Source organism: Mytilus trossulus, chromosome 6 (genome assembly GCF_036588685.1).
Source record: "Mytilus trossulus isolate FHL-02 chromosome 6, PNRI_Mtr1.1.1.hap1, whole genome shotgun sequence".
Taxonomy (NCBI): Eukaryota; Metazoa; Mollusca; class Bivalvia; order Mytilida; family Mytilidae; genus Mytilus; species Mytilus trossulus.
Window position 1 is genome coordinate 34,922,681 of NC_086378.1, and position 22,190 is coordinate 34,944,870.

Sequence of the window (22,190 nt, forward strand, 5' to 3'; positions counted from 1 at the left end):
AAATATTAAACGTGTTGGTTTCAATTTCAAATGGGTCGATACCTCTGCTGGTTGACTATCAGTCCCCTTGTGTATCATCAGCTCAGTAGTTAGTGCTTCGGTTCTCACATGATTTAACAAACTTTAATTTTTTTCGTTTTATAAATTTTGAAATCATTATGAAACTAAGTTATCGACTCCTTCAGGCAAAATTTGCTTTAGATGAATTTGGCTATTTGTTTTCGGTATTTTTTTACCTAAAGCTCTTCAACGATTTTCGATACTTATACATTCGGACTTCAAATGTTTTGCTTTGAGCATTCCTGATGAAGGTAAATCAAGAAAAAAACCTTTGGATACAAGAAATTATTAAACGTGTAGTTTTCAATTTTTTTAACCTGGTTTTATGGCTAGCCAAGCCTCTCGCATATATGGCAATGTTAGCGTTATCGTTTCCACCCGTCCATTGCAAAGCAAAATAACATACTTCAACAGAAAATATTAAATATACTCATCATAGATACCAGGACTAAATTTTGTATATACGTCAGACGCGCGTTTCGTCTACAAAAGAATCATCAGTGACGCTCGAATCCAAAAAGGTTAAAAAGGCCAAACAAAGTACGAAGTTGAAGAGCATTGAGGACCAAATTTCCTAAAGGTTTTGCCAAATACAGCTAAGGTAAAAAGATTATACGATGATATCCTCAACACGAACAGGATATAAGGTATTTAACCTTTCTGGTGTGCTTGTCTAATGATTACACAAATAGATATATGGTATTATTAAATATGATGTACGTCGTATAATAATTGTTTTTGATATAAAAATGAGTAGGGGGTATTTGGAAGTCTATTTGACGATTTTTGCTTTTTGCAAATACCGTTTGGTTTGTTTTCGACTTACATGTATGATCACTTGTGAGTTTGAATACCCCTGTGGTATTTTCCACCTTTCTCTTGGTTTTGATTAAACAATCCAAAATGTAAAATTTTGTAAACAATCTATTGTTAAAAACTCTTTATTTTCACAAGAATAACAAATTTACCGGCAATTGTAACAATAGTAATAATACATTTTAACGTAAACATAATTATTTAATTGCACTTGGATTTTCAAATTCTTGTATGATAACCTAATAGATGGATAAGAACAGTTCGATTGAATACAATGATTTTCTTAAACAAAATTATATGATTTCCTAAGTTCATATTGATTAATACGAACAAAATATAATTGAATAAAAGTAGATATTTTTCAACTAGTATTAATACATTCACCAATTACTTAACAAAGTATACAGTTACAATACAAATAAGACTTTATTCCTAAATTCTCATCAGCTATTTATTATATGGTATGTTCAACTATAACTTTTAATTTCAACCGACTTTCGAACCATACATTGCAAGACAAAATAACATGATATTTTCGCTCTGAAGCGATTTATTATAAATAATAGTTTATTTGAATTGTTAGTATAATGTCTTTAAATATTTTGAATTGCATTACCTGTTAGAAACGGAATACAAAAAAAATATTTTCTGTGAAATTGTCAAATTTTAAAGTTGAAACTATGCAGGTGAACTCGGTCGGCCACTCACCATGCTCACTGAATGTAAACTATTTGTCAAAACTTTTGATATTTTATTTTAAGGATAATCAACAAACATTTCTTAAAGCTTTATAAAGATCCTTAGCACCCGTAATCTAAAAACTAACTACATATTTATTGGAATGTATTACTACCTACAAATTAAGTATATGCGACGATGGGATAATAATATAGAAAGGCTTAATAAAGTACGAAAAGCATTGAGAAACAAAAACAAAATGATGTGCCAAATACGACGTATATAATATATTCCTGGGTTTACAAACTTACTGTAAATGTAACGTATAACTCAATTATTATTAAGTTCATCACAATACAGAGAGATAATCCACATTCATTAACAGCAATATCTTTTTTAATAAACTATGTTAGAGTTTAGCATGCCACTCATGAATTGAATAACCCGAACTTTTATAACAAAATTAAAGTTGGATGTTTGCTTGTTTTACTCAGTTTTATAGAGACAGAAATTTCATATTGAATCATAATTAGAAACGGTTTGAAATAGAGAAAAAAAACACAGACTTATACATTATACAAAATACTAAATGATATGACACTATTTTACGTAAATGAGTTAGCCAAGCTACATTTTTTCACAATGTTGTTTTGAAAAATGAAAATATTAATATCCATCATCTTTTAGACAAGAACTACCTCTTTTCTTAATAGCATTATTTTTACTATACGGATATTAAATAAGCTCCACCTTGTTGACCTTAAACAACCACAAAGCCAATTTTATAAGTTTTATCGGAATACACTATTTGTATAAATTACTGTTATTCATTTACGATAACCATCATTACTGATTTGATTGCCAACAGTATAGTACAATGATGCAAGTAGTGTCTTTTATAAAATTAATATTTTATAGTTGATAAATATTTTGCCTTAATGTTTATTAATTGATTACATGGGAAACGAATCATGTCCGATGATTAGAGCATTATCAATGTTTAACTAACAAAGTGCGTCAATGCTTGTTACTAATGATAAATAAGCTATTCACATTTATATGCTTTAAAGATATTTTCTCATTTTTCAATATTTTGTACGCTTAAAAAGCATGCATTTTATCAGCTGTAACTTTTTTTACAAATAGTGCATGTGCTAACATGAAATTTATATCGTGTAACTTGTACTGTAGAGAGAGCATATAAAGATCGTGCCTTTTGTTAAAATTATGTATATCCTTATGAATATAACATGTTTGAAATTCACATTGAAACAAACTAAACAAGAATGTGTTTATAGCACATGAATGCTCCAACCGGACTTGTGGATGTTCAGTGGATTGTAAAATTCAGGTCAAAACTCGAAAAAGCCATTAAATCAGAAATATCTTATCATAGGGAGCATGTGTATTAAGCCACAAGTTGATTGGACTCCAATTTAATTAAAAACTACCTCGACCAAAAACTTTAATCTGAAAACTTAAACCTGAAGCGGGAAAGACGGACGAACGAACGAACGGAAGAAAAAACAGACGGACGGAAGAACGGATGCACAGACCAACAAACATAATGCACATAAATGGGACATACAAATCGGTTATGATTTAGGCCGTGTTCACGCAGATGACAATATTTGTATTTAAGTTAAGTGCAACTATTATTTTTTTTTTTTTTGAAATAGTAAATGTCTCGAAGTTATATATAAATTGTCATTTAATAAAATAGAAATGGGCAATTATAGCTAATAATATGTTGTTGTAAATGTAATAATGTATGATTATTACATAATACGATAATACTAAAATACATGCATTAATATTTTTTAAATGATTGTATGACAAATAGATCCTTGAAAAAAATATCTGATGAAATCTAATCTGTCACAAATATGTGACACTATCTATATAATTGGATACAATTATTTAACAGTGACATGTGTAGTGCATATTTTGTTTTTCAGAATCTTATATTATAGGTGTTTTGAAGTCATTTCAATTAAGAGAATATATCTCACTTATTTTATACAGTGGTCTCATTTCGTGCCCGGTTATTGTTATATCTTTGGTCTTGTTTGGTTTCTATTAGCTATGCAATTTTAATATATATGTGGTTATAATTTTTTATATATATATATTGGAATCGAACATGAGTAAAATACATTAACCAACCATTAAAGCTACCAGCTTTAACAAAAATTTTAATGGTAACTCGAGTTTTATCTACAAAAGACACATGAGTGATGCTAAAATCCAAAAAGTGAAAATAGCTAAATAAAGAATAACAAGAGGCTGTCACAACGACAGCAAACCGGATTTATTAACATTTCTTTGTGTCCTGGCAATATCACAAGAACTATAACTGATGAATGGTGAAAGTGAAAATCGTCAATATCAAATTTGACCTCTATTTTGTCATCAGTATCAACATATTAAAATTTGAAAGAGCTTAGGTTAAATGGTTCATGAGTAAATGCAACAACATGAATGCAAACGCCATTATTTTAATCTTTCAAGAACCATAACTCCTGAACGGTAAAAGTCAAAATCGACATTATTGAACTTGATCTCCATTTTGTCATCAGTAACAACAGATTAAAATTTGAAAAGCTTTGGTTGAACAGTTCGTGAGTAAATGCACGGACACGACTGGAAACGTCATTTCTCAATCTTTCAAGACCATAACTCCTGAACGGTAAAAGTGAAAATCGTCATTCTTGAACTTGACCTTCATTTTGTTGTCAGTAACAATATATCAAATTTTTAAAAGCTTTGGTTGAACGGTTCATGAGTCATTGCACGGACCAGACTGGAAACGTCATTTCTTAATCTTTCAAGAACCATAACTCCTTAACGGTAAAAGTCAAAATCGTCATTATTGAACTTGACCTTCATTTTGTTGTCAGTAACATTTTAAAAGCTTTGGTTGAACGGTTCATGAGTAAATACACGGACAACATTTGGTTGCCGCCCGCCCGCCCGCCCGCCCGACTGCCCGACCGCCGTACATCCCAAAATCAATAACCGATATTTTTGTTACAAATATCCGGTTAAAATTAAAGTGGATAGAACACACAATTCAGAAAAGACGCGCATCTGGTGTTGTATAAATGGTATCGTTAACTTAATTAAATATTACAACCGAAACGCTACGAAGTAAAGACACATGATATTTTAAGTTAAAGATTGTTTGTAATGATTGTAAAAAAAGATGTTATTATTCTTATTATATCCATAATAGCTTGCCATAGATATAAATCTAATATTGTGGCTTTTTGAGCGTGATAATATGTAGAAGTTGCGTTGAGAGGGGAAGGAGGACATAATTCATGTGTAACCTTAAATTGCTTCGTCAAAATGTGAACTATTTAATATAGACTATTTCATCAATCATAAATGAACCTTAGGACATTTAGCACTGCAAGTTTAATACAAAAACAAACTTATCTAAAAAAATGTTGTTGACACGTGATAGACAAATTTCCATTTTCAATTATAGACAAATATATATTAAAGCACCATTTTGTTATACATTTTACATACATTAGGATATTATTTGATTTTATGAACATAGACAAATCCCCAACATAATGAATTAATAAGGACCCATACATTTTTGACAACATAATGTGGTTAGTTTTCAGACATTGTTCAGTTATCATTCTGTTAAAATTACTGTATTACAGTATCTCTCTGCTCTTTCCTTTTGTCAATTAGCCAGTGAGTGACCATATCACCTTTCCCCTGAAAAAATCAAAAAATTAAATGTTAACATTTGAATTGATGCCTACCTGGTTATTACTGTTGCCTTCATTTGAACTTGTTGAAAGTAATAGTCGGAATTGTTTGATAAAAACCAAATGTTGTCAAATTAAGGAATTTAAAACAATGAACGTCTAAAATAAATATAATTTATGATAAATGTCTGATTTCAATCGGTGATTTTACTTCGGATGTTCAATTGAAGCAATTGTGTAAATTGACAAATGAGGAAGAAATTAGTAAACACTCAAGTCAGAGCAACACAATTCTGCATTTCAACGGTTGTGTTTCTTCACATTCTGATGTTGTGCTATCAAAAACCTTCATTTAAATGTCTGATATAATGTGGTCCGAGTAGAATACCAATTATGGAATATACAATTTTATTTAGTGGCCAGCTGAGGTCAACATCCGGGTGCAGTTTTTTCCCGCTTTGTTGAAGACCCATAAGGGGTTTTCGAATGTTGTCTGCTCTTTAGTCGGATTGTTCCCCATTTCCATTTTCAATTTTGTTAGAGGAAAGGTTGACAGATTGTATTGTTAATTTTTGGGTTTGTATCTAAATATACACACACTTACCTTTACTTGTATTACACCTCTTGGTTCGGTTACATATAAATTATGTATATCCAATATATCTTTCGCTGTCTGCGACATTTGTATCTTCATGGCTGAAATACATAGAAGTCAAATTTTTCAAACAGATTATATTTGGTGCATGCCTAGATATATTGGGTCTAAGTTAGTAAAACCATTGTCTTTCTTTAGAAACAAGGGTTATTCTTTTCCAATGATTAATATAAATGAAAGTACGTTTTTACTGGTTGAAACGATACGTTTTTAAAATGTAGAGAAAAGGAAATGAAATTGACTGTTGATCGTAAGATGATTATTGCGATTCTTGCTATGAAACTTTCGTTTATGAAGTTCACTATGTTTTACTTCATTATTCAAGGTGAACGTGTAAATGTTACCGTTCCGTATGGGAAATATAATACACAAACAAGTTTTAGCTTTCTAAAAAGCTATGGACTGCTTCGCTCTACACTAATTTAAAGTTATATGTGTGCATGTGGTTGTAAAATTAGTATTGAAAATGTGGTATTTTTAGATATTGATTGATATTAAATGGATGTGCTTTAAGAATGTTATATACCCATGCTTTTAAAAACATTTAATTTATTGTTGAAAATTAAAACAATTATAAAAACAAGACTCTTGCTATATTGTCAGAAGTTATAAAAATACAGATAATGCACTTTTGTAAACATTGTATAGAAACATTCTCTAGCACAGCAAATCGTACAAATGCAGAGTAACAAAGCAATTTAAAACCAATTTATAATTGATATTTCAATATTGAATTTATCTGTGAAATTTATGCATAATAAAACGAACATGAATTAATGACAGTTGATAGGAACTGAAATAAACATAGTTATTTTCCGGCATTTGATGTCTTATCCTCGATCAGAAAGTCTGTAATTCTTTATTTCATTTAAATCAATAGCTGTTGCTGTATCTCAGCCTCATTATAATGCAACCAATCAGAATATATACGTGATAAGTAATGTACTCAAGATGGCGTGTATTTCGACTGAAACTTAAATCTCCGTACCGTGATGCGAAGCAAACATCGTACGGAAAGCAGATACACAAAATAACGTCAACCAACATTTCCAAAAGCAGGATAAATGTGTGCTTAACTCTGATTTGATTTATGATTGGAGATGTTCAAATAATAACAAATGCAACTATGGTTTGTTTCAATATGTTGTCTGCGAGTGGTATTGTTTAGAAGTCATTGAAATCTTTTACAGTTGGTTCTTGGTATTAAAAACAAAATACAAATGAAAAAAAGAGTATTATGGACGACATGGTTTCATTCCGCAGGTTAAATACGTTGAGTTGCTATAAGTAAGGATTATTTGATACGGTATTATATGATTTATTAAATCATATATTTTTTTTAATTTGTATTGCACAGCTTTTTTTATCGATTTTGTAGCATAATCTTACTGCGTAGGAATATACGTGTATCTATTATGACGAATGTGTTTTCTTTTGTTTATGGTTTTCGTTGGATCGCTATGCCTTCTTTTGCTCATTTTATACTTAGTAAAAACCCTTCACCTAAAGCCTCCTAAGTTAATACCTTCTGATGTAGATTCCATTCTAGATGCTGTATTGACAGAATCTCCAAACAAACAGTATCTAGGCATAGTAAGTCCAACAACTCCAGCTACCACTGGTCCTGTAAAGGTGTTTTAATGGAAAATTTTAAAACCAAATATCGAAAATTTTAAATAATTAAGTAAACTTTAAAAAAAAAACACCGAATCTCAAATGTTATATTCCAAAATCAATGAATGTGATATTAATCTTTATCATATACTTAGACTTAATAACATACGATTTTTACTGTATGATAATAGCATTAAATTAACGTGAAGTCCATATTTTTCGAATTGGTGCTTAGCGGGCTGATATGAAAAGTTTATCACATGCTTCAAGTGTTATCACATGCCTTTCCGTAACGATATCGCATGGCATTCCAGTAAAACTCGACAGATTCCGGAAAATACAACCCAATGCTACGTTTTCCGACTGAAAAACATTACAAAGTAGTGTACAAAACAACTATTTGCATACTGAAAAGTATATTTTGTAAAATAATTAAAAAAAACAAAAGCAAAAAAAAAATATCAAATTATAATAAAAATGCATTTTTTTAAAGTTTCAAGCTAATTTAGAAAGTTACTTTACAAAAAAGTTGACTTTTCCAAACAGTGTTTATAATGTATATTTTTGATTTTTTCTTGTCGTTTCGTCAAAATTTAAATGTTTTTCTTCTCTGTGGAGGCATATGATAAAAAGATATCATATTGAATATACTAAATTTGGGGTCTGACGTCCGTGAACTTTTCACTCTTTGAACATCTATTTGGAAACCACGTAAAAGGATCAATATATGAATCTGTGATTTTTCTCCATCGTTGAAGCATATGATAAAAAGATCATAACATGTCATTTTTCATATCGCATGTATTATCAGCCCTCGGTCAATATCAGCCCTCGAGCCATGATATTATTAATATAAAAGTATGGAAAAAGAAACATATAAGCAGGACAATGTGGTTACTTTAAGGCATCTGTATATTGTACATTGTAAAATATTGTCTAAAGTTTTTTTTATATCACATTTGATATCTACCCATACAGCTCAAGATTGTCCTAGTTATGCATGAAATAATTGCCATAGGACGTAAGACGTTAAGTAACCGGCAATCAATCGTATACCTTATTTAATTAGTTTTAACGGTTGATATTCGCGTTGATATGAATATTCATTCAAAATTATCACCGTCTCATAATTCATATATGTTGCATTGGACTTGTTCCTTTCATTTAATTATTTTTCACTTCCAACGGATTGATGTGTGTTTGATATCGATAAATGGGTGTGTGCATCTTACTTTAAGTGGTTGAATCCTCTGCTGATGGACGGTTATTCCCTTAGGTTATCAGCAGCCTAGTAGCAAGTACGTCGGTGAATGTGTTTTGTGTTATTGTAATTTGCTTTACAAACTTTTGAAAATTATACTTAACTAAGGAATATGTATTTCTCATGCAAAGCTCCTGTTATATCTTGCTTGAAATTAGCTATATTTTTGTTGTCCTTTTAGGTTTATATAACCTGTTAATTTGTTTAATATGTGAAGGATTTACAAGTATTTTGGCCTTGATCACAGCTGAAGAGGCATTTATTGTCCAAATGCATATCTAGTGCAGAAAATAATCGTTCCGTTTACATGACGTATGTTATCACTGGTATCAAATAGTTTTCTTAACAATGGATATTTTTAAATCTCCGTTTTGTAGTTATCATCAATTGACTATGATAGTGAATGATGAAAGTTCTGCTAAGTAAATGCATTGTCGTTGCGGATTTTGTATGTGTATCATTTTGAGAGCTGGTAATACATACAGTATAGATAGACAATACATGTAGTTAGTTACTTTGGTTAACTGTCTAATTAATATAAAAAAATGTCTTGAAACAAAATTATAATTTATTTCATGTATACATAATTTATACCTGAATGAAGTCCAATACGGATTTCCAGTTTTCTATCTGTCAAATGACGAAATTTAAAATCCACAACTTTATGTCTTATATCAAGCGCCATGTTGGATATCTCCCGGATGTGATTGTTACCGTTCCTGACAGGTAAACCAGACACCACCATGTATGCATCACCAATAGTTTCAACCTATCAAAATACAAAATATCTTAGGAACATTATGAATCAGATTGACTTTTATTTCGCCGACATATTGTTGATATATTGTTCATTTTCTCCTCTTAATCAAATATAATACCAAGAAAAATGTCGAATTAAATATCATGATCGGTCTTGCGGAATTGGTATGTTGCAAGTTAAAACAGGTTTATTTTTTTTGGGAAATCTAGAACACCTTTTTTTTTGCGATTGTTCATATATCTTCGTAAGAAAGTTTAACACTGTGTATAAAGAATTACATGACATATGTTATTTGACATCATCATATATGCGAGCTTATTAAAAGGTTATTACTGTTGTGGACAGTAGAAGCATTATTTAAGAGCTGGAAATTATAAGCTTATAGATAAAGAAGTGATAAATCAAACAACTCTCCATCTATGTCACAATTTGTAAAAGCAAACCAATAAGAGAACATACCCGTGAAATGACGGGCATTTAGAGCTTGTTGAAAGTATGTTAACTCTTGTAGGGAGACCTTTTCTAAAATATTTAATGTTTGGGGAATTTTAGAAAGGGTATCAAAATTCATAGATACTTGGAGACAAGACCATTTTTTAAGACCTCTCTCTCTTTTCAAAGTCCGTATTTATTTTATTTTATTATTGTCGTGTCCCCTAGTCACTCTTATGAAAATTATTTAAAAGTTAAAACCGGAAGTCTTGTATGTCTTAAAAGTTGGTCTGATGACGGAAAAAATATCCGGACGCATTTACTTTCGTTTTTCTCCCAAAACAACCAAAACTGAATAGTAAGAAGAATATATGACAAATTGGGCTATGCATGGTACCAATAGAACACAGAGGCATGATGATTAATTTATTGAGGAAGGAAGAGATGCGACACACAAATTGAGGTCTTTTCGTTTAAAAGTGTTAATATGTCATCAACACGGAGCATTGCCTCACACCAGAACATCAGGCACTATAAGGTACTATAAAGGAACAAAAACATTCAAACAGGAAAACCATATAATCTATAAACCTCGGTCATAACATTAAAAGCGTAAATTATAAGAGGAAAACAAAGAAACGAAGTGCCTCGGATGTATACAATCAATCAATGCGTATTTTTGGTGACCATTCGAAATGTTTTTTTGAATTCTGTCATACTTTTCTGTGATAACGTTTTCTTTATTTCGGTGATAACTTTTTCTTTAAACAAACGAAAATAGTAAAGCTAGTGATTAAATGTTTTCGAGAAAAAAAAACTTACCTTCTTAAATGAAAAATTTAGATGATTTGCATTGAAAAGACAGATAACTCTTGCAAAAACGCAGAAATATCAATAAATACTGATACACAATTATAACTTTACCGCTTCTATTCATCAGAATGTATTGATTCTTGATTTTTTAACGGTGTTTAGAGTAAAACAAACAATTCTTAAGGTGTGTTCATATATTTTATCAAGTTATAATCTAGAATTCGTTATTCATTAGTTGACCATATATTGAGTTTATCAACATGTCAAGGTAAGATCTAATTAAAATAATTAGGCATGAACTCTTCTTTTTGTGCTTTAAAGTTTCTTTAGATAAGTAAGATGCTGAAAAAATATAATATACAGATATAAACCAAAATTTCAAATTATTTTTTTCAAAATGGTCACAAAGCTTCAAATTTGCAATTTCTTAAATAAAAAATGCCCCAAAAAAATAAAACTACCCATAACACTTTGGTTTTGTACATTTCATGAGCAGAAGATCAAATACAAACTTATAACCCAATCAGAGTAGCCTACATTAATTCCAAGAAAATCAACCAAAAAACTGACCAAAAACGACGAGTTATCCTCCCTTCCAGTATTAATTTCCATCGGAAAATAAAAATACTGATTTTGAGTTTTCCGAAAGTTAGATCTTATGTGACTTTGTTTGTGTACATTAAGGGCATTATGCTATAGACTAGAACTAAGACATTTTCTGTTGAAAATAGTTTGAGGTTAAATCTTAGATTGACTTGACTAATTCTATAAATATATTACAAACTTACCTTGTAAACGTCGTATTTTGCAAGAATAGTGTCAAAGCAGATATACAAATCATTCAGCAAGTCCACCACCTGACATAAAGGTATAAACAAGAATATTAGAAACCATGAAAATCCTTTTTTTCAATCATTTTTGTTTTAAATAATTAGGTATTAGTTTAAACGAGTAAATGATTTTTGTGCCACTAAAAGAAATATTATTCAACATTTGTTTTTATTCCAACAGTCTGATATTCCATATCAAAGTATATATGATACTGGTATCGAATTTATTTTGTTTATGATGCATGCAGCTTAGCGCAATATTTAACATATACATATATACAAAAAAAAACAATACTAGTAGGTGTTTGGTGAATAATGTGGCAGTATTGCTGTCATGGTAATATACTTCTGGTTTTGATTCATTTGCATCTTCATGGATACTTAATTTTCAGTTTTGGCAAATTTGTATTTTGTCAGATATTCGAGGAAAAACTGCGCAATCAAATTAATAGACCACTTTCGAGTTCATCCGTCACCGGCAAAAACTCGTCAATTATGCACGCCTTTATGACGTCATTTACCAGATAGAGGGGCTCGCCTGTATCCCTGCACTATTTACGTTCATCAAGCGTCTTAGTGATCGTCTTTGTGCAGGATAAACTAGAAATAATAGTTGCTCTGTAGGTACTTACTGACAATTCCCCAATGACAGCAGTGTTGATTGTCAATTTCGAGAATTCAATTTGCCGAATAATTCGTACAATATAGAATTATAGTTTTCCAACCACTCGCTCAACATTGGAAGGGAAGTGACGACGCCCCTAAACGCACAAATGACGGTGATAAAGGCGCGTATAATTGACGAGTTTTTTCCGGTGACGGATGAACTCGAAAGTGGTCTATTGAAAAGCTATGAATCTACAACCTACTCATAATTTGTTAGGGATATGTTTATGGTTAGGGTTTATACCTGAAGTGGAGTGCTCATTGATGCAATGACTGTAAATCCTACAATATCACTGAAGTAGATAGATACTGTAGAAAACGATTCTGGTTCTACACTGTTACCAGCCGACAATTTATCAGCAACATATCTGTAAAATATAAACATATTCCTTTGTATATAACATAACGATAGAGGTGTGAAAAAAAAATCCAAAATTAGGAAACGTCAGGTCTCAAAATTGGCATTTCGTTTCAGAATTTAAATCTATTTTCTGTATCATCCTTTTGTAACACATATTGCATAACATCACTCAATAAAGACTGATGATAGTTTTTATGAAAAGGTATTTATTCTTAATATCTTTAAAGAGAGAAATCGATAATATAAAAAAAACATGGAAAATCTACTGGTCAATGTAGCTAGATTCGAGTGACCTATTGATCGTAATAAAACTCGACGATCTTTCAAGGAACATAAACAAAAAGTTGTTTTGATTGTATAAACAGTTTTGAAGATATTGAAGCAATGAAATAAGATCCAAAAAATAAAGCTCAGGAAACATCGACTATAATTATATTTGCAGTGAGAGTTGAAGCTCGTGTCATTAGTATATGCATTAACATTTAAAGTGGTCAGTATGATCTATGCAGATATTATAGGTCTGAACAATGTAATATGCAGGCGTGATCCGCCTCCCTTTTATTTTTCAGACTTATCCTATAAGGTAAGTTCTGCACTGTTCAGACAGTTGACTTTAATGAAATTCAGTGATGTTCAATATAAATTCAAACAATTCAATACAATGTTGATTTGTACACGTAAATGGACAGTCTAATCTAAGACTGGACAGATCGTAATTGACTGCAAGCGACAAATCGGAACATTACTGAATTGTCCAAAGTTCGAAAAAAGTGACTGAAAAACAAAAAAATGCCATAATAACTTATTGTTTAGTCTTATATGAGCTGTTCAGACCATAATTGTGTTACTTGTGGGTTTCGTTCTGTCATTCTTTAGCCATGATTCTGCTTGATGGATTTAGGTGATCTAAAATCTGAGATGTCATCAAAAGTTACTACGATACTTTTATACTTATGTTCTGAACCTCTCTTCTTATTAATTTATATTCTTACGGTGGCAGAAGTCTGTGAAGAAGATCTTCAGCTCTTTTCTTTTCTTCCATGTATGCACGTGTCCTTTCGTTCACCAATGACTCTAGATTGTTTGCGTACAGCTCCATTCTCTTCATCAAATTATCTAGAATATTGTTATCTTTTCCACTGTGTAGAAAATAAATGAATGATAATGTTTCTGATTAAAATAAGGAAAACACTTTATCTCACAATGTCTGTTAAAAAAAGACGGATTCAATTCTTTTCCTAAGTACTAAAAGTTCACACATTTGCCGATATTCAATTGCAAAGGTCAGGCATAGTTTAATGTATATTTTTAATTATCTAGGTTTAAAAAAGAAAGTCTAGGTCTACAAAATTCTTTTTTGGTCTTATTGATTGTGAAATTAAATGAAAAATATGCAGAAGAAGCAAAAGGTTTAAATAATTATGTTTGGACCTCACACAAAATATTAAGCTGAAAAAAATAATCAAGGAAATTTAATAAAATGATTCTGATAAGGGGTATTTATTGATGATTTTCTTAGTAAGATTTCTAGCGATGTCCTATCTGTAAAATTATATTCTTATTCAGTCAAAAACCCTTATAAACTGTTTTGAAGTAACCGCCTCAAAATAGCAATTTCAACGTCAATTTGCCCTATTTCGATAATAGCATGAGAATATACAATGTTGCCTTTCTTCAGTTGAAGCACGTTTATTGAATCTTCAAATATGTAGGTGAAATAAGTAATATAAAAGACCAAATAAAGTTACCTTCCTTATCGCAGCCAGCATACTTACACACTGATTTTTCTGATGACACCTCCAATTGATTTAAATGATGTCCTATTTACAGGATTTTCATCCCAGCATCTTTCAATTAATTGAGCAAGTTTCTTTGGGCATGAATCAGGTAAGATCTGAGGTCTGAAAGGTCCTTCTATACCTGGTGGTGCCATTACCTTTGTAAGAATTTCTACAAGCAAGAAAAGTATACAGATTTAAAAATAATGTGGTTTTTGGTTAGGTTTTCATTTGGAATAGTACATACTTAATTGAAACCTTTCTCATTTGTTAGTTTGATACGAAAAGTACCGGTACCTTATCCCGGTCTTGTTTAACATTAGATTGTATATTAAGAAAATTTATAAGTAATTTTTAGTATTCAAAATTATAAAATATACAAAAACAAAAACAAAAAAGAAAAACTCTAAAAAAAAAATCCTTGAAATTTAGAATTTAGCAGCAGTATTTTGTTCTTAAGATATCCCATTAAATAAATATCGCACAGTTGGGTTTTCATTGTAAAAAATTCAAACAAACACATCACAGATATTAAAGAATGTACATTCTATTTTAGGCACAAAACAAGAACAAAAACCCATAAACAACATATAACAGTATATTATATAAAACACATATGGTGGTGTGGAGAAGGTTAAAACAATATGCACAATAACATAACATAAGGCAATGCTAAGTTGCTTAAGAGTACATTATTCTAGTAATGGAAGCCAGGGGTCCCAGTAGAGGTTGGCAATGTTAAAAAAATATATGCTTTTCTAGTATATATAAGATTTTCTTTTAGATAGTTTTTCTGCCCTGCATAATTAACTTGATTTTAACACAGTTTTGTTCTATAGAATTTTAATAAAAGTATAATTTATATGTTTATCTTATTATTTTCTGTTTTATATCCATGTTAAATGGAATAATTATTTGTGTGTGGTTGTAAATCAATCCATGAGTCTTATCTATAGATCTGCTATTTTATATATCTGATATGTGTCCAATACCTTCGGTAATTTAATTGCAGAAAGTAAACTTATCGCTTGTTTTATTTTTTATTTTAAATAAAAATTTATTTGTGCCCAATACTCTGTGTATTATTCTATACTGAAACCAGTGGAGTTTTGAATTTTTTGTTGAGTAAAAAGACATATTATGCTAAGTTTTCCAATCAAAATTTAAGTTGAGTGTTAAGGACCATTTTTTTCACATCTAAGTTTAGTACTGCTTTTATCAAGTAAAACATAATACTTATCTTTCTTTTAAATGGTTATATTGATGAAATAACCCCCTTATACATTGTAAGTAAGAAAGTTAGACTTAATTTTATAAATGTTTTTGAAATGTTGAAAACTCATTAGTTTTCCGTCATCATTTAATTAATCATTTATTAAAAAAGATCCCTTTATTTATCAAGTCTTTATAGAACATAGATGCTGTTCCTTTTTTTATGTTTTCACTATTCAAGAGCGAATCTGATACAATGCCGTCTTCATTTTTTGGTATGATTTTTTTTTTGTTATTCTGTCCAAGCTTTAAAAACTGCTTGCCAAAAAATATGTGTACATCTTTTTGTTGGGCCTAAATAACCTAGGTTTTCAATACTATTTTTTCAGTACTTTCTAATAGCTTATTTAGTTTTGGGCTGTTTTTCAACAACCGTCTAATCCAAGTTAGTTTTAATTCTTTAATATATCTGTCAATATGTTTCATTTTCAGCCCTTCTTATTTGTGTTCAGAAAAAAACTATTTCTCTTTTTGTCTTGTCAGGTTTGTTGTTCAAAATAAATGAATACGTTTTGTCAGTTAGTTGTTTTAAAGTATTTTTGGTTGGTGCTGGTAATATTAAAAACAGATTGTTCAATTTTGAAATAATTAGTGTCTTAATGATAGTTATTTTTTCAACTGATGTTAATATTTGTATAGACCAAGTTTTTATTATATTTTCAATTTCATTTATTCTTGGACCATAGTGCAATATTTCTATTTCATGCAGATTAACAGAAAAACTGAAACCCCATTCCAATCCAAACTGTACACACATAGTGTCTTGACTATATGTTGTTGGCCTATCCACACCACCTTTTTATATCCAAGTTCATAAGAGACTAGATATTTCAGTATATTTTTGAAGTAAGCGAAGAGATGCATCTAGAGATTTGGGTGTACCGTGAAGTATTATTGATGTCTCATCTACGTATCGGGAGATATGATATTCTGTGTTAATTTCTTTCAATTGTTCTTTCTGATTAAAATTCCTAGAATTTCAGCGCATAAAAGAAAAATGTAAGGTGATAAAGTGTCCCCTTGTCTACAGCCTCTTTGAATCTAAAAAAAATCTGACAATAAAAGTTGGGATACTGATGAGCTTATATTTGTGTAAAAGGTCTTTTCCCAATGTTTTATAGAGGGTCCAAAATTAAAGAAGTCTAATACTTCATTTATGAATTTCCATGATACGGAATCAAAAGATTTTTCAAAATCTATTAGAAGGAGAAGACCTGACAAATCATTAACCGGTGTATAGAATAAAATATCATATATGAGACGAGCGTTTTCTCCAATATATCTTCCAGGAATATAACCTGTCTGATCATTGCTAATAATAATTGGTAGAACAGATTTGATACGCTCTGCTATACAACTTGATGCTAGTTTATATGTTGTATTAAAAAAAAGACTTATTGGTCGCCAATTTGTCTTGAACTGTCTAGGTTTATCACCTTTTGGTAAACAAGTAATACTACCCTGTTTTTTGAGTAATTGACAATGCCGCCCTTTTGTAACCATAAATTATAGATCTGAAAACAAATTTCCTACAATTGTCCAAAATTATAGATCTGAAAACAAATTTCCTACAATTGTCCAAAATTATTTTAAAAAGATTCAATACTTGACAAATGCTTTCATAAATAATTAATTAAGGATATGATCATAGTTAAAAAAAATAAGACCTCATAAAATTATTAGAATTTGTCGCGACTTACAAACAAATGAGAGGTTTAGCTAGCTATAAAAACAAGTTTTATCCATATTTTTCTACATAAGAAAATGTCTGTACCAAGTCAGGAATATGACGGTTGTAATTCATTCGTTTTATGTGTTTTTAGCTTTTTAATTTGCCGTTTGATTAGGGACTTTTTACTCTGGGTTGAGTATTTTTATGATTTTACTTTTTGCTTTTAACATTTTTAGAGAAACTTTTAAAACAAATTTAAACACAGACAGTAATTAAAAAAGTACATCGTTTTATAAGAAAACAAATATGTCTGCTGTTGATTTTTACAAGTAAAAAAACCCAATTGTATTTGATATTTAGAAATACATAAACATGATCAAATTATCAAAGAAGTGTGATCAAAACACCAACCCTTTGATATCATATAGCTTTTGCAAGTCGTAATGACTTACATATGGAAGTTTACTATCATAAAAACTCTTAATTTACATATCCGACAAAAAAGTCATAAAAACATAGTTCCAGCAAGGTAAATGATTTCAAATGGTAAACAGGAAATTCACCTTTTGTTTGCAAACATGTTGTATCCACTGTAAAACGTGACGTTTTCTTATATGTTAAATGTAAGTTAATACATTGCATTCTTTGCATTTACTGACAAAAATTGATAGGCATTTTAAAAGATTTAATTTTATTTCGTATTAAAATTTGACATTCCTGATTTCCGCTTTCACGCGAAAATATTACTACAATGGATTCGAAACATGTGATTTTACATTTAGTTTCACGGTTGTATCATTCAAAGGTAATTATACGAATTAAATGTTTCCGTGCCTCATAAGAAATAAAAATATATTGAAGAAAGCCTAATGAACATCACAATTTCAATACATCAAATGTTAGGAGTAGTTCGATTTCCTCCTTTTTTTTTACAATATTACAAGCTCGTTCTAAAATTATGTTTCTTACCTTCTGCTTCAAGGTCACACCCTTCAAAGGGAGCACATCGGATAACGATCTCATGACAAATAATTCCAAAACTGTAGATATCACCTTTAACGTAAACCTCGTTTTCCAATCGTGACTTTCCCTTTCCATTACGAAGAATTTCAGGTGCCGTCCATAATAATTCTAAAACGAACCGTAATTTTTAGTTCAAGTGTCTTTTTAAGTAGGTCTACAATTGTGTCCCAATTTTTTTTTTTTGATAAACGATGACCATAACAGTTAATTGAAATGAAAAGCTTTTTTCTAAAATGAAAAAAAAAATTATGTAAGCATAAAGATGTGTCATAATTCAAGTATTCTGTATTATTTTGTTATGTAAAAGAAACTACGATTTATAGAAAAGAAGTATAATGCATGCATCTTAATGTTTGACAATAAGTAATGATTAAACATGTGTTCATTTTATATTATTGTTGTATCGTATACTTACTGTTTTTATTTAATTGATTATTCTCCATCTGGTTTTGTTTTGTTGAATTAAAAATTGAGAATGGTCCATAGTCTGTCAGCTTAAGCATAAATCGGCTGTCGATAACACAGTTTGTACTGCTCAATCGACCGTGAAATTTAGCTGGACTGTCATGCAGGTATGTCATACCCTGTGGGTTGAAAATTGATTTAGAAAATTCAAACCAAAAATAAATGAACAAATAATCAAATGAGAATGTGAATGGAATTATTTATCTATAATTTGATGTGATTGTCAATATCAATATTTCTTATTTCATGATATTACTAGTATAAACAAACAGTCAATGTTTGGCAATTCTTTAATGAATATTTCGTATCAAGACAATTACCGGTCGGATACTAGTAGATAGTATTTTAAATCATGATTTTTACCTTATTGACACAATGTCATATAGTGTTATATAATAATCTTAGTATCTTTTTAGTATGTGAATTTTGGTATTCGTTAATGAAACAGTTGATAAAAGTTATTAAAAAAAAATAATAATAGTTATACACCCCATATAATCAACAACATACTGGGGTGCGGTTTAACTAAAAATATATTTTTGGAAAATACGATTAATTAAACTAAATCGTTAAAAGAAATTAATCCATTAATTGATTATTGAAATTCTTAAAAAGAAAGGAAAAAAATAGGATCGGACAGTGTTTTCTAGGATAGAAATTAATGTTTTCTTTTTAAAGTAAAGCTGCCAGAACTAGTTCTAGAGTTGAATTTTTAAAACTTACTTCCTATGTCACTACTATCCCGAACAGTTCCAGTGCAGTATTATTAGCGATTAGAACTGCCCGAGACTGTTCCAAAGTTGAATAAAGCAAGACAGCTTCTGTCAGAACCTTTTCTAAAGTTGTCGTGAGAATTGATAACGGGACTGTATAAGAACAGTCTTCACAGCTCCTGGCAAATTTTAAGACAGTTCAAAACTTATCACAACTTAAGTCGAAAAACGAGGTATGAAAAAGGTTTTAATCATATCTTGTTCTTAACAACTAACCAGTCCTTTCATAAAATCTAATTCAAAAAACATTAAGGATGGTTGCTGCTCAGTTGCAAAATAAATAACTTTCCATAAAACTAGTATATATTGATAGGGGATTAATTTAAGAACCACAAATGCCAAAAACATATGGGTGTCAACGTGCTTGTTTTCGAGAAGTTAACCATTGGAATTTTTGTTGGAAATTGTTCTCTCTTGATTTTTCTTAGCTTTATCATTGGCCAGTTAAAGTTCCCAAAAACTATTAAAAAATAAATAAGATTTTATAAAACTTTCATAAATGACTTATAATTGTACATGTAACAGATTTATAAAAAGAAAATGGGGGCTCATGATCAAATATTTTTTTAGGCATTCAAATTGATAAAACCACAGGATTAAACTGTTGGAAATTGTTCTCTCTTGATTTTTCTTAGCTTTATAATTGGCCAGTTAAAGTTCTCAAAATCTATTAAAAAATAAATAAGATTTTATAAAACTTTCATAAATGGCTTATTATTGTACATGTAACAGATATATAAAAAGAAAATGGGGGTTCATGATCAAATATTTTTAAAGCATTCAAATGGATAAAACCACAGGATTTCGCAAATCTGACAAAAAATCCAAAACATGACAAGCAAACATCCTTAATTGAAGCTAAATATAACATACCCCAATGATGTCTCGAAGCAAAGAATATCTGAATGTCCAATCAAGCTCTATATCATCATTTTCAAGGATGTCCTAAAGTTAAATGAAATATTGAAAATGCATCTGAAATTAATTCAATTTATTTTATTCTTTAAACTGTTCATATGTTTGTTTCAAGGTTTTTTTTTATTTGGATCGTATTTTTTCAAGTTTCATTTTGAATATTTTGCGACTCGAAGCATATCTATCCTGTAGCTAGAAACAATGTTTTTGTTTGTTTACTGGTTCGGTCATGGAGTCATTAATCCCAGCAGACAAGGCAAACTTTTTACCCTACCAAATATACCCAAGTTGGTTTTTTTTTTGTCATTCCAAATGGATTGAACTTCATTCTAGTCCAATCATTTTGTATAAACTCCTTTATAATTTGTCATCTGTAACCTGCATTTTTTTCTGAACGCAAAACCACCCGTTATCAAGCTTAAAGTTAACCATTTACGTCAATAATACACCATAAATGCGGTATGCATTTCTAATTTTGTTTATTAACTGTTATAAAACTTGAAAAAAAAGTTACCATTAAGTAAAATTAAGACACATGCACGATGTTTATTTAAACATTTATTCAGATATACTTTTGTTTTATACTTTTTTCTTAGCAAACTACACAAGACAGAGAAGGTATTTTCACCCTGACTGAAATTAGAGAACTCTTTCACATGCTAGAATATATATATTGTCGTGTGCCTTTGAGTCCATTTTGAGGCTGCCATACCTGTAAACTTCCTCTTGGACAGTACTCCATAAGAAGAGTATTATTTCCAGGTTCTATAGTAGCACCAATGAATGCACACAAGTTCTGGTGATGTAAATGTTGAAGCTAAAATTTAAGAAAAAGAAAATGTTTTGCCCTAAAAATGTATTAGTGCGCCTCGCACTCCAAATCATACGCCCGGTATCTTGTTAAATTTTATCAACCACATGGTCGATGCTACTGTTGGTGGATGAAACGTCACCGAAGTTATCATCACCCTAGTAGTTAATACTTTTTATATAAGAAATATCATTGAAAAGTGTTCTTTTTTATAAATTTATTACAAAGATTGCCTTTGCCTTATTTGGCACAGCGGTTTATGAATTTTAGTGGGTTTTTTTTAGGTTTTTCAACTTCAAATCGTTATTACGTAAAGAGAGGTCCAATCTTTTCATAACGGTATTTCTCAGAGGCAATGACTATCGTCTGTTAAACCAATTTTTATACACGATAGTGTCACGGGTGAGATCACAACTCGTTTTCAATTGTACAAATGTATGTTGCTGAAACATTTTGGGTTTTTATCTGCATGGTACCTACAACCTTCATTTTTCAGTTGCTTTATGATTTTTATCATTTAATATAAGTTTATGTACTGTTGAAAAATACTTTATTTTAAAAACAAAACAAATCTATCACTTTTTTTACTTTTTTGTAGAGTATTTGTCGTCAATAACAACCTATTACCTGCTGGAATTCAAGTAGTATGTGTCTGGTCAGGTCTATGGTTTTCAGTTTGAAGCGCCGTATAGCAACTGTATTGCCTTTACACACCCCAACCTGGGTAAACAGTTGACCTTTGTTTATTGAAAGCTAAAAAGTATTTAGACATCTATTGAAACAAATCATTTAATAAAACTTTTC

General features: G+C 30.2%; 1 protein-coding gene across 1 annotated transcript in view; it reads right to left on the reverse strand.

Moving 5' to 3' along the window:
• Positions 1–4,548: 4,548 nt before the first annotated feature.
• Positions 4,549–22,190, reverse strand: part of LOC134721221 (atrial natriuretic peptide receptor 1-like) — a 47,497-nt gene continuing 29,855 nt past the window's right edge. The window contains exons 10-22 of the mRNA XM_063584029.1: positions 22,014–22,139; positions 21,288–21,392; positions 20,534–20,605; positions 18,838–19,006; positions 18,369–18,530; positions 14,453–14,627; positions 13,670–13,816; positions 12,561–12,684; positions 11,609–11,677; positions 9,410–9,584; positions 7,466–7,564; positions 5,890–5,981; positions 4,549–5,292 (exon numbers count right to left, since the gene is read on the reverse strand). Coding sequence (XP_063440099.1) covers positions 5,221–5,292; positions 5,890–5,981; positions 7,466–7,564; positions 9,410–9,584; positions 11,609–11,677; positions 12,561–12,684; positions 13,670–13,816; positions 14,453–14,627; positions 18,369–18,530; positions 18,838–19,006; positions 20,534–20,605; positions 21,288–21,392; positions 22,014–22,139 — 1,587 coding nt within the window. The 3' untranslated portion in view covers positions 4,549–5,220. The remainder of the gene's footprint in view (positions 5,293–5,889; positions 5,982–7,465; positions 7,565–9,409; positions 9,585–11,608; positions 11,678–12,560; positions 12,685–13,669; positions 13,817–14,452; positions 14,628–18,368; positions 18,531–18,837; positions 19,007–20,533; positions 20,606–21,287; positions 21,393–22,013; positions 22,140–22,190) is intronic.